The sequence below is a fragment of the Montipora capricornis genome, chromosome 6, assembly GCF_036669925.1.
Source record: "Montipora capricornis isolate CH-2021 chromosome 6, ASM3666992v2, whole genome shotgun sequence".
NCBI lineage: Eukaryota > Metazoa > Cnidaria > Anthozoa > Scleractinia > Acroporidae > Montipora > Montipora capricornis.
Genome location: NC_090888.1, coordinates 35323792 through 35336291, shown reverse-complemented (window position 1 = coordinate 35336291; position 12500 = coordinate 35323792). Strand labels below are relative to the sequence as shown.

At 38.8% G+C, this 12500-nt stretch overlaps 1 protein-coding gene across 2 annotated transcripts in view; it reads left to right on the top strand.

Moving 5' to 3' along the window:
- Window positions 1-6471, top strand: part of LOC138052024 (large ribosomal subunit protein bL20-like) — a 596113-nt gene extending 589642 nt beyond the window's left edge. For both annotated transcript variants that reach the window (XM_068898376.1, XM_068898375.1), the window contains exons 2-5: window positions 1276-1386; window positions 1475-1552; window positions 1729-1794; window positions 6020-6471. In XM_068898376.1, coding sequence (XP_068754477.1) covers window positions 1276-1386; window positions 1475-1552; window positions 1729-1794; window positions 6020-6079 — 315 coding nt within the window. In that variant the 3' untranslated portion in view covers window positions 6080-6471. The remainder of the gene's footprint in view (window positions 1-1275; window positions 1387-1474; window positions 1553-1728; window positions 1795-6019) is intronic.
- The last annotated feature ends 6029 nt before the right edge of the window (window positions 6472-12500 follow it).

Sequence of the window (12500 nt, the reverse complement as noted above, 5' to 3'; positions counted from 1 at the left end):
ACTCATCCACTCTTCTAGTAGCTCTTGTTCACTATTAGACAGCTGAACCATCTCACTTTTTGACCTTTACATTTTGCCTGGTGTTCTTTCCTGAGAGTTTATGGATGATGCTCTAAGTGGCCGTGTAGTTCCCAGTCTCATCAGCTAATTTCAGATCTTCCATGTGTCTGCTGAGAGTGGCAGCTTCATCAGCTTTGTAGGAATCATTGAGACTGGCATTTAATTTCTTCACACATATTTCTCTTCATAGTGGTGTTGTGGATAGAGCAAATTGCTTCATGGCCTTATCTCTCTTCTTCTTTAGGTGGATACGTCTTGTCGGATACCCAACTTGGTGGTCCACATGGCTCTCTTTTGCTGACTTCTTTTTCAGTGACTTCCCTTACAGTTGTTTCAAAGGAATACATGTAATGTATCTTTCTGTGATGTCTGCAGATACATCAGTTACATGTAGATGGAGTGCTTGGTATCAATTGCACAGCTCCAACTGAAATTCCTCTCTAGTCCTTTGGTCCTGCAGCCCTCTCCTGTTGAGTTAGGTTTCCCTTCCTCACTCACGACTAGAAGGATGGTATTACAATGGGTGATCAGAGTCCAGTTCAGCTGTGTTGAAAGCATGGTAGTTCCTGAGGGAGTAATGACCCACTTGCTGTTGATCAGTATGTGATCCAATTGACTTTTAGATGGGTGCATCCAGGTCCACAGCCAACCTCGAGCCTGGGCAAATCTTTGCTGGGCAAGTTGAAGGTTGCACAAGTTCACAAGGTGCTCACCATTTTCATTAGTTGTGTCACAGTAAAAGTGCCTACCAACAACCACAGGGTGATATACATGTTTCTCTGCTTGGTCATGATGATCCTTGAGGCAGGAATAGAAGTCCTCTTGTACTGAAGAAGATGAACATTCAGTAGGTGCGTAGTTACACAACAGTGGTGCTTAGTTGAGGCTTCTCATGAAATGTTGCCAAGGTGATTCTTTGAGTGATGGCATAATCTGTAGATACATGTATACAGTACTTGGACATGAATAACCCAACACCACCTTGTCTCACTTGGGTGGCAGAACCATATAAAATAACCCAATTTCTTTCATCCAACCAAAATTCTTCTGTTGGGTTGGTGGTGATGAGCCTGTGTTCCTGTAATCCTGTAATGATGTCAACACCAGTATAATACACTGTACATGTAATTGTTATTAAATTTTATTTTGGTTCTCTTGTGAGGACATGACTACCAGCAGTTGTCTCATCTATTCTGTTTTTTTTTCCTTCCTCAGGGCTTTCGTGGTCGCTCCAAGAACTGCTATAGCATAGCAATCAGGAGGGTACACAAAGCTCTGCAGTATCAGTATGTCAGTAGGAGACTAAAAAAAAGGGAAATGAGATCAGTGAGTAGTAATTAATAGAAGACAAAATATGTGCTGCAGTGAAAGTTCTGATGCTTATGGTAATAATACATTTTCTGTCTCAATTTAGCTATGGATCAGCAGAATTAATATTGCAACAAGGGAACACAATGTCAACTACTCCAAATTCGTAAATCAAATGGCTCAGGTAAAGCTGTATGAAATATTAGAGAGGAAACTATATTGCTTCTATGGAGTACATTCTTGATAGAATTTTTGTAATTATAACTCTCCTTCTGCTGCTATCGTTAAGGCTTAAGAACATTAATTTTGCACATTTAACAAGCATTTCTCATTCCATTATGTTCTCCTTTTTGTCAATAGCATAACATCCAGCTGAACAGAAAAATGCTATCAGAGTTGGCTATACATGAACCAAGATCATTCAAGGTTGGTCATCACTTTTGCGATGCATTTTAGCTTGACTTGGTTACCATATTTTAAACACTGGACCCTGATAGAAATAATGCTATATGTAAGCTTATTTCGAAGTATTACAAATGCTTGATGGTGTTATTTTATCAAGATCCCGGGGTTTACTTGTGGTCAACCATAAAAGTAAAATGGGTCATCTGCAACATATGCTGCTCTGTTATCGTAACCAGGTTGGATGCTATGTAGTGGCCACAGAGTTTTTCGGATTTTGAACAAATTCAATGTGCCATTTTCTAAAACACCAATGTCTCCCACAGAAGAGCCTTAGAACAGTTTCCTCAAGGATTCACAAAATTCTACCTATTTCATACATAATGCAAATAATGCTGACTCTATTAATCACAGAAGCATGTAAGCCATTTCCTTGTGACTTTCAAACTATTGCCAAGCATTTAATTAACCCCTTGACACCTGAACAGGCCAAAACCAGTATTTTACCCTGTCTAATGCCAGACGATTTTTGACTTGTCAATGGCGAACCCCCAGGAGTTAATGGGTTTATTACATCCATTTAGAAATCACTGTTGATCCATGCAATCTGATTGGCTCTCAGCAGTGCGATTTATTCGCACCATTTCCCCAGCCAATGAGAATGTAACACCAAAACAAAACAACCAATAAGATTTCGAGGCTTGTTTAAGGTAACCAATCAAATTGCAGGAAAATGAAAGACAAAGAAAACCTTGGTGTGGCAAATTTTGCAACTTTTTTTCCCAACTGGATCAATGAAATAAATTATTGGTACTGACTAAAATCCTGCATTTTACCGATTAAATAATTATTGTGTGATTTCTAAGTGGATGTAATAAAGTGGTAATTGAACTTTGTGTCATGCAATTTTGGTCTGAAATCATACTTGTGATTTCAAATGGAACGAGCACACAGTGCTCGTTTGATTTTGAAATCACACGTATGATTTCAGACCAAAATTGCATGACACAAAGTTCAATTACCATTATTAATCACTCACTGAAAAAGTCCCCATTAATTTAAGTTTAAAGCCAGAAGCCTTAGTATTTCTCAACCTCGTTCCAGTGTTGGGAGGAAGCACCAAGGTTACTATTCCTTTTGGTTCATTTTATTCCTCAGGAAGTCTATCTGTAACCTTTTCTTATTTTGCTTATCCAGATGTAACAGTACTATAATTTGTACGTTACTTTTCTCAGACTTTCTAGCAAGTATTTTTTGTTGCGAAGCTTGTGTCTCTTGTGAGGTCATGATTACATTCATTCCATTGTAATTCCAAAAAATTGTTCTTTCAGCATGCATTTCTTCATCTCTGAGTTTCAAGCACACATTGATAGAACTAAACAAAACTCCATTTCTTATCACGGCCATATATTGACCAATTGTTTGATTGGATCTGCATTTAACCAATAAAAAATATCGAAACAAGTGCCCTGTTTTCCTGCAAATTTCCTTTTCAAGATTCACAGTGGCGGTAGATTATTCTTCTATTCTGAAAGAGCTGCTGGGTGATGGGTGGGTCAGGGCTAGAAATTAACTTCTTTGCTTAGGAGCCTCCTGGCGACTAATAAGAAAAATTTGGTCGCCAACTTATTTAATATATGACTTATGTAAGAACATGATTTTAAATGTTACTTTGCATGCAAGGAAAGTCATAATTATCAAATAGCAAGAAAAAAAAAATCAGCACGAGAAAGAGCTCTAAGGCCACTGTTGTTTTCGGCTTTTGTCTTTAGTTTGGTGGTGGTGTTCTTTACGTTTATTTGAAAATGAGTGAAACACAGAACGTTTTAAGTCCGTGTCTTCCATAGCAAGGCAAACATGGATCCTTTATCCTTGCTATTCACCTCTTCAAAATGTAGTTCTGTATTCTCCTACAGCTTGCGTGGCAAGCCACTTAACCTTTATGGCGAGTAAACGCAACACTACAATAATTATTGTTTGGCCTTGGCCCCCACACAACCACAATGCTCGTACCAGTCTCTGACGGTTTCAGTAGCCTCTAGAATCAGAGGAACTTGGTTTCTTAAAGTACTTTGCTACCGATATTTATCTCCATTTATTAATCATCACCTTGTGTAGTCAGTTTTGCAGGTGTCCGCTTTCTAACAGAGGGGGCAAGTTCTCCAACCTACTTAAGGGTACTGGTTGCTTTTTGAAGGTTCCATACAAAACCCTTTCCTGAAGAACCTTTTCCTTGAATAATGAAGCACAAAAATAGACGACAAGTTTTCTTTCAAATAGTTCTGTCACATTTCCAATTATTTTTTTACCTGAAGACTGTGCAGAGTTAAGTACAAGTAAAATAATGCAAATAGCCAGACAACAGAGATCACAGATCCACTTAAGGTGTTCGATTCTTTCTCTGTCGTTGTTGAACCCATAAGTTACCAGAGAATTTTCCATTTGGTTTCAGTGTTGTACATAACATCACACTTGGTAAAATATTAGAAATACAGCTCACTTTGATATTGATTATGGCTCGACGGGGGAAAGATTGTTGTCGAAGTCCATTACTCGTCGCTTTTAGATATCGGTTTTGTCATTATATTGTAAAATGAAGTTTATTTGGGAAGCCAACAATATTTCTTTAACTTCCTGGTTAATCCAATTTATTGCTACGACTTACTAGTGCGAAGATTGTTTACCTTAAACTCATGCCTTTTGCGAATTTTGCGTGTCATGAAATGACATCATTTGCGTGACATAACTCCTTTATAACGAAGACTTTTCAACAATATATCGTTTTACTCTAACCCAAAAACATTCAAATGATGTAAAAACTTCATATCTATAAACCAAGTCTGTTTTTGTGTCTCGTAGTTGTTTAGATTTTCAATCACATGGCCGCTCAACCTCACGGTTGTGTAAATAGTTCACCCTGAAGTCAAATAAACTAAACGAGGTTATTTATCACCAGGTAATTCCATCGTATTGGGAATAGCAGCTGCTTTATTATTCATCAGCGTCACAAATTCATGCCGATTTTGGAGATCATTTTGTTGAAACTCCAGCTCGCTTCGAGCAGACCTGTTTATGTTCGTGAATTATGCACGCTCTACGGGCCTATTTGCCACCACGGTCTTACAATCACTCACTCTTACAAACCAAAGACGGAAGTTTCTTGGCTAAAAAGTACGTTGTTTTACTCTGAAAACGACGAACGATTAACATTCTTTCTTGTAGTTCATTCAGTTGACACAAGTTGATCCCCATGCACTTTTATGGTTGCCTAGCAAGTGATCAATTTCTTCCTTTTGACAGAACATCATGACCTTTCCCTTGATTCATAAAAGTAAGAGACTGCAGAAATCTTCGTGTTTTTACGGTTGATTGTCTTTAATCTTTCGATGAGAGTTCAATTCAGAGTTATATACAAAAACTATGTTATATTTTTCTTCATCTGTTAAATCCTGGTTTTTACGGTACTTTTTGGTGCAAAGGTAAAGCCAAAAAATGTTTTGACCTGGCATCAGATTAGACTGAAAAGAAGAGGAATTATGAAGCGGAAACAACATCTTCAGTCCTTCCTTAGTGTGTGCAATAAACGTTTGCTTAGTGCAACTGCAAGACATGAAGAACATGCAGGAAAACGTCCGTCAGAGCAATTTGCAGTTAGTGTTTTTGCAGACTATTTATTTAAAGAAGAAACGAGCGAATTCTATTCAAGAGCGTTATCTTTAAACTGAATTTATTACCAAAGCTATAAAAGCCAAAAGACCTCAAAATGGGACTGGGCATTACAAAATAATTAAACGTGTGACTGTGTGAGCCAAAGGGCCTCTGCTGGCACAACGTCTGGGTGACCCCTCAAATGGTCTTAATGACCCCCCACTTGAAAAAGCAGTTCTATACACTCTTTTAATAAGTCTAATATATGCCGTTTTCCGCTAATGACGTCAAACTCATGCTTTAAAATTTATTCAGAAATGTACAAAGGCTTCAAACAAGAAAAGAAATCGGAAAAATTTTAGGCCTTTGTACATTTCTAAATAAAATTTGAAAGCAAGAGTTCGACGTCATTAGCGGAAAACGGCATATATTAGACTTATTAAAAGGGTGTATACCACCCAATTCAGTGCCTTCTGTTTTTGTGTAACACATTCTACAGGCAACCCAGTGTACGCTTCTTGGAACGTCTAGTTTAATGATGTAAAATAATATTGTCTAGTTGGCTTCTTAATGTAAAATTAATGTATTTTAATCCTTTCAGGCCCTTGCAGAACTAGCAAAGAGTCGCTTACAGGATGGTTTGCTCGCTGCTATTCGATAACAGCTTCTTTGGATGAAAGATGTTGCTGTGACAAAATTGAATATGCAAGGATAATAATTATCTGTGTGGGATTGATTGAGTGGGATTCACATACATGGATGTAACACAGCTTAGCTCGATTTATTCAGAGCCTAATGGTCCTTCTAGGCTCGTAGCAGACTTTACCTTTACCTGCCTTATACACTGGTTGACATGTTGTCAAACTAGTGTTTGAGCACTCCGAGTTTATTATTTATTTGTACCGAAATCTTCTCTTTTGACCAAGGGTGTTCACCACCCATTTCTCAAGTCACTATTTTTTGCATACATTTCTGTTAACTCTGTGTGTCTTGGTCAGTGGAGTAACCATTTTATCATTAAAAACTTGCAATACTTGCAACAAATAGACCTTACATATATTTGAAAGTACATTTTGTTTTCCTGAAATTAGAAAAGGTTATGAGAATATGAATTTATAACCTCAAAAAATACATGTCACTGGCTTTCTGCGAAAACAAAAATTATTCAAACAATTTTCTCGTTAAAGGGGCTAGGTCACGCAATTTTAGGCAATCTCAGCATTGATTAAATGGTCATAGAATTAACTGAAATAACAAAATAACGGCTCAAAACTATAGAAGAACTCAAACAAAACACAGGAAAGCTAAGAAGGGACAAGGATGGACAAAACTGGGGAGGATTGCAATGGATTGCATTTGGGTAAATTTGAAAAACGTCGGGCCACCTTTTTTCAAATTTATATCGTTTTACATCAAAATGTCATTTAAACAGCTGGAAAATCATTCTCCGTTGTTATGTGGCCGTGATTTTGCAAATGAAAGACTCTTGCTCTGCCAATTTGACGTTTAGAGCTCATAACTAACAAAATTAAACAAAATTACCTAATTATAAAACAGCGTGACCTAACCCCTTTAACTTACATGTGATCATGAAGAGTCGAAAAAAAGAGTGTCGCATGAAATCTGGGGAAAGGCAGAGATATGACGTCTGGACTTCTTCTACAGTGGGCATCTCGCCCAGGTTTTAGCACCGAATTACTCTTATTATTGAATACTGGATCATTGGATAATGCAATTCGAGAGTTTTGATTGGCTAAACCATCATGGATTATGAGCCATTATACCATGATCTACAAACACGGCAAGCATATGCGTGATTTTTTGGGCCTTTTTATTTTTATTGTAGTCTAGTTTTCTATATTTTGGGGGCGTTTTTAATAAAACAATTATTCCATTCGCGCTTGTTGGATATGAGATGATTATAGCCAACTCGGCGCTACGCGCCTCGTTGGCTATCTATCATCTCACATCCAACGCGCGCTCATGGAATAATTGTTAAGTACACCATACCGAAAGTTGGAGACGGTTAGTGGATGAGGGCAACGTTGTTACAGTGGCTTTTATCAATTTCAAAAGAGCGTTAACCATGAAATTCTGATAACCAAATTACAGCAGAACTTTGGAATTTTTGATTCCTTTCTAACTTGGTTAAAAAGTTATTTAAGTGAGATGCCAATTTACAGTCGTTAACGGAACCAAATCGGAATGTCTTCCAGTTAACTACGGTATTCCACAAGGCTCCGTTCTAGGACCAACTTTATTCACGCTTTTTACTAACGATCTTCCATCATCAGCAGAATTTGAAGAGCTGTTTATGTGTGCCGATGATACAACTGTTTACTGTATCGGAGAGAATGTGGATCAAGCAGTAGCTCAGCTGAACAAAACACTTGAAGAACTTTATCAATGATGCCTAAATAACCGCTTAACACCACACCCGAAAAGTGTGACGCGTTTTCTATATCCAGGTCTAGTTTCGTGGGGCTTATTGCACCAGTTCGGACCTCGTTTTTCGAGTCAGCAAATGCCGATTACTTGGCACTGTAGCAGACAATAAGCTCAGCTGGACACCTCACTTGATGGATCTTAAGAAGCGCTTTGCCATAACATGTCATTACGGCCCTTTAGTCATGAATTTCATCCTACCCCGGTAATACGACCACCCCGTTAATACGGCAAATTTGTTTAGGCCCGTTGATGACCGTATTAACGTGGTTCCAATGTACTTATAATCTTGACTCTTCCGGATTTGTAGAACTATCCGGTTTTGATGATGAAACGGTTATCACAAGGACGTTAAACCCAAGCCAACAATAATTCCATGCAGCATATAACAGGGGATGGTCAAAGATGAAAGGCGATTAATGTTGGAAACACTTTCCGCAAAACACATTTTGCAGGTGTTTACAGGGGAAATAGATCAATCTCAGGGGTGCCCAGTATGCTTCCCTTTCAAAATAAACCGGTAATAGTTCTAAGTTCATTAAGGTGCTTTTGCGTTCCGAGTGGAGAGCACATGCATCGGGCGCTCTGTCCATTGCACACGGCCCCCAGTCTAATTTCGATGCATCTGTTGTCATTTCCATGGCGGGGTTGTCCATGATGACATTTTTGCATACTGGGGGTAGGCTAGGAACCTACCAAGAAAGATCATTGATAGATTCTGGGGAATGTGTCATGGCATTTTATCTCACTGTAATTGTATCTACCGTCACCTATGGCTTAGCTTTGTGGGGGTGCTGTGGTAACCAGGAACTGTTTAATTCAAAAGAAAAGCTAAACAGTACAGCCGAAAAGATAATTTTTAATTTACGATCAGACACCCCGCATACAGAGGCCTTAAAGATTGCGAACTGGCATCGACTCTGCTACAAATATAAGATTGCATACTGATGCGCAAGGCTCATTGGGAAAATCTACCTTTGCCATGCATTATGTGACAGTATAATCTGCAGAAGAACATCCACATATCCGTCTGGGACATCTGACTCTGTTTTTTACCTCGTTTCAACTCAAGATTAATCCATTTCTCGATTAGATATAGACGCGCGGCTCTATGGAACAACACCTTTGCCAATGATTATTCACGCGAGTTGTAAATCTTCGCCAACTAAGTTGAAAGATAATGCAAGTTTCTTAAATTATAGTTTTTACGCTACATCAATTTCCACTACAGATTTTAGTGACCATGATTATATATATTTTTAGCTGTATCTTGTATATACAATCGTAATTGTTATTAGTTTTTAGCTCTTTTACACTCTAGGGATTTTTAGTTTAGGCGTATGATAGTATGTTATCATGTTGTTTTGGATTGCACGGTCATTGTCACGTGACCGCCCGTATCAACCTCAAAATCTAAACAATAACCTCTGCCTTTGATGTTCGCCGGGTTTCCTAACCATTGCCCCTCCACTAACTATGATGTAATTTAAGGGAATCTTATTTTAATTCATTTAAGCGTCTTTTGTGAACACACGACTCCATAAGCTTTATGGCCACTTTAAACATAATCGTGTTTAAAGTAATATTTAAAAAACGAGCAGCAGTGTTTTATAAAAAACACGATAAAACACGTGCTGCGAGTTTTTTGAACGGCTTCAAAAACATTCCACAAAAAGCGTGGTCCTCGGGAGTCCGAACAAAGGTTTAAATTGAGAGGGGAAGGTATCAGCATACAAGAAAAACAAGTGGACATTATAAGCAGTATAGTAATTTCAAAAACTCAGTCCTTTCTTTGTTGCTGTCGATGGTTGAAGAAGGTTGTTTAAAAATGCTGCGTAAGAAAAAGTTTCCAAGATCAACACGATGTCACGAATTGGTTTTTTAATATTTTCGCACATTGGCAAAATGGGCAAGATTTCTGCACAGGTCCCTACTTCAAACGCTCCTTTGTTTCAAGAAAACAATAGACGGGACTGTGGCGCTTTGTTCTTTCTTCTTAGAGGTTTTTTTCTAGAGGCGCTGTTACACTGTGAAATGTTTCCTGCAACTTGTCTCGCAATGTTGCACGAAACATTTCACAGTGTAACATACCCTGCAACGGCCAAAATCGTTGTGAGGCAAGTTGCAAGAGCCGTTGCCGAAAGTAGAATTAGGTTCTACTTATCGTGCAACTTGTCTCGCAAGAATAAGCGAACGAAGTGGAGTCTCAAGCAATCGTTGTAATAGGGCTCAGATTCTCATACATAAGAAACAGACCAAATAAAAGTACTGTTATCAAAAATTTAATGGATACCTGCCACCTTTTTTTTTTTTCGTGAAGTTGTTCTTTCTTTCTGTCTGCGAATTCGCCGACGTTTTCTTCCTTTCCTGAATAAGGCACGGTCATTTCAGGATCACGAACGGTGCATTTAGAAGGGCTTTTGCGTTTTATTGCTCTTTGTAGAGATCGGCGCAATACGCTCAATGATGCTTTCAAGTGTTTAACTTTGGTGGAGATCCATGGATGTTCCTGTATGAGGCGTAGTTCGTTTCACTCCCCACCATGTCTTTTCAATGCCCTGCTGAGGGCTCGGTTGTCTGGGTCGACGAAGTTTAGCGGATGGTTAACTATGAGATGATGTCAGCCCTCGTCTTGTAGCCAATCGTAAGCTTTCCGGCCACACGTCGCTAGGGCTAATATTCTTTCAAGGAAGGCTTACTGCCAGAAAATCATGAGTTCCGGTGAATTGAAGGTTATCCATTGCAGTTTTTTTCTTGAGCATCGCGAAACGAATCCATTTCCCGATGCACTTTCAGTCTTTGCCAACTGACCGAGTTTCCACACAGTTTTGGACATTCTGCGGACAACGAAAGTAAATTGTGTTCTCAGCACCATTCCATGCACCGCTCGGAATCGGCAATACTGATGCAGAGACATTTTCAAGTGTTCAAATCTCGCTTTGCTGATGCTATTACTTCGGCAGCCATCTTGATTATTACGAAGACGCGAAGAAGGGAGACGTGAAACAATTTTAATTTCAATGAACTCGTGCATTAAAGTTTCCCATGAAGGAAATCAGACTGGAAGCGTGGTACACGCAATGAGCTTATAAGTGTGCCGCACGGGGCATGAAGGAAAATCCGATCACAGATCACAGCAATACTGGACAAACCAAAAACTACGGCGGGTCTAAAACACAGGTCAGATCAGGCCAGGTTGCAGGCCAGGTCAGGTCAGGGCAATTGGAAGAATACTTTTCTGCCAACGAAATTGACCATTTTCACCATTCCATAATGGGGGGTGCGGGGGGTATTTACATAAAAAAAACAATACAAGTTATTTACTCTTGGGACTTTATCATGCTTCAGTAAACTGAACATCCATCCTAAACATTCATAAAAGCTAACCTTAGGCCTAAAAACGTTTGTTTAGGCCTGATTAGGCCTAAGGTTAGCTTTTATGAATGTTTAGGATATTTTTTACTCTCTGTATTGGTAAAACAATGACCTGTGATTCCGGATTCCGGAATTCCGGGTTTTAGGGTTGCCCACTTTTGAGTTACAACTGCAAGTGCATTCTCCTCGAGCAAGCCGATCGTTTTCAATTCAGGAAACTCCAAAGAGCGAAACGTTTTCCTTTGTCCTGCAATTTTTTGTCTGATTATAGGCACTATTATACGTCAGTAAGCACACCTTTCACAACATCTTAATGTCTCGCAGAAAAACTACCGACAAATCCTCGTCTTTATGTAAAGAACGCCACATAAATTCCGCAATATGTCCTGAATACACGTATTTTGCACCGACCAAATTCGGGCTATCCTGTCTTCAGATCAACTGTTAGTGTGCTTACCGTTCTTAGTTACACATTCGTTTGAATGATCAACAGTTTCCTGAGTGTATCCCATGCTTTTCTACGTTAACATATGATTTCCAGCAGTCTGAAATAATAGGATTTCCTAGAGCAATCCATTCTTTAATAATTGGAAGGAAAGTGGTCGCACTGTGGTATCCAACAGTGAGTATAAAACATTTTCCACAGTCGTCTTCTATGTCTCCGAAGACCCACTGTCCCTCAACTCGGTGGCCACAATAGTAATTGCGTTTTACGAATTTACTTTCGTTAATTTGTGTTTTTCCATGAACACAAATTTTGCAGCCATCGCACATTAGCAATAATAAGCAATACCTCAAAGTACCTCGGGCGCATAATTCGAAGCTAACGGGATACGAGAGAGGATCTCTAATAATGCGCGGCATTGTTTACTTTAAGCTTCAGAATGTGGCTCTACGCGATTAAATTAGTTCCATGATATTATTTTGTTGCAAAGCTGAATTTTTGTCAATTTCAAGACTCCTCCTAAACTGAATATAATCAAGGGTACAAAATGCTTGTATATTGTACACGTAAAGAGGATCTGGAGAAAAGCAAACACTATTGCTAGTAATCCAATAAAGCAACATTACACCAAACAAGAATCTCCATAATCTTTGACAACAACATGTTTGTTGATGGCAGACTTACTGTTGGTTACTTGAGGCAACTACACTGAAGTGCAACAGGCTATAGGAAAGGATAAAATTGTTATATATAATTCTGGCCCGAAATCTTAAAACCTCCTGAACACACAAAATGGCTGTAAAAATGATTTTAGCGT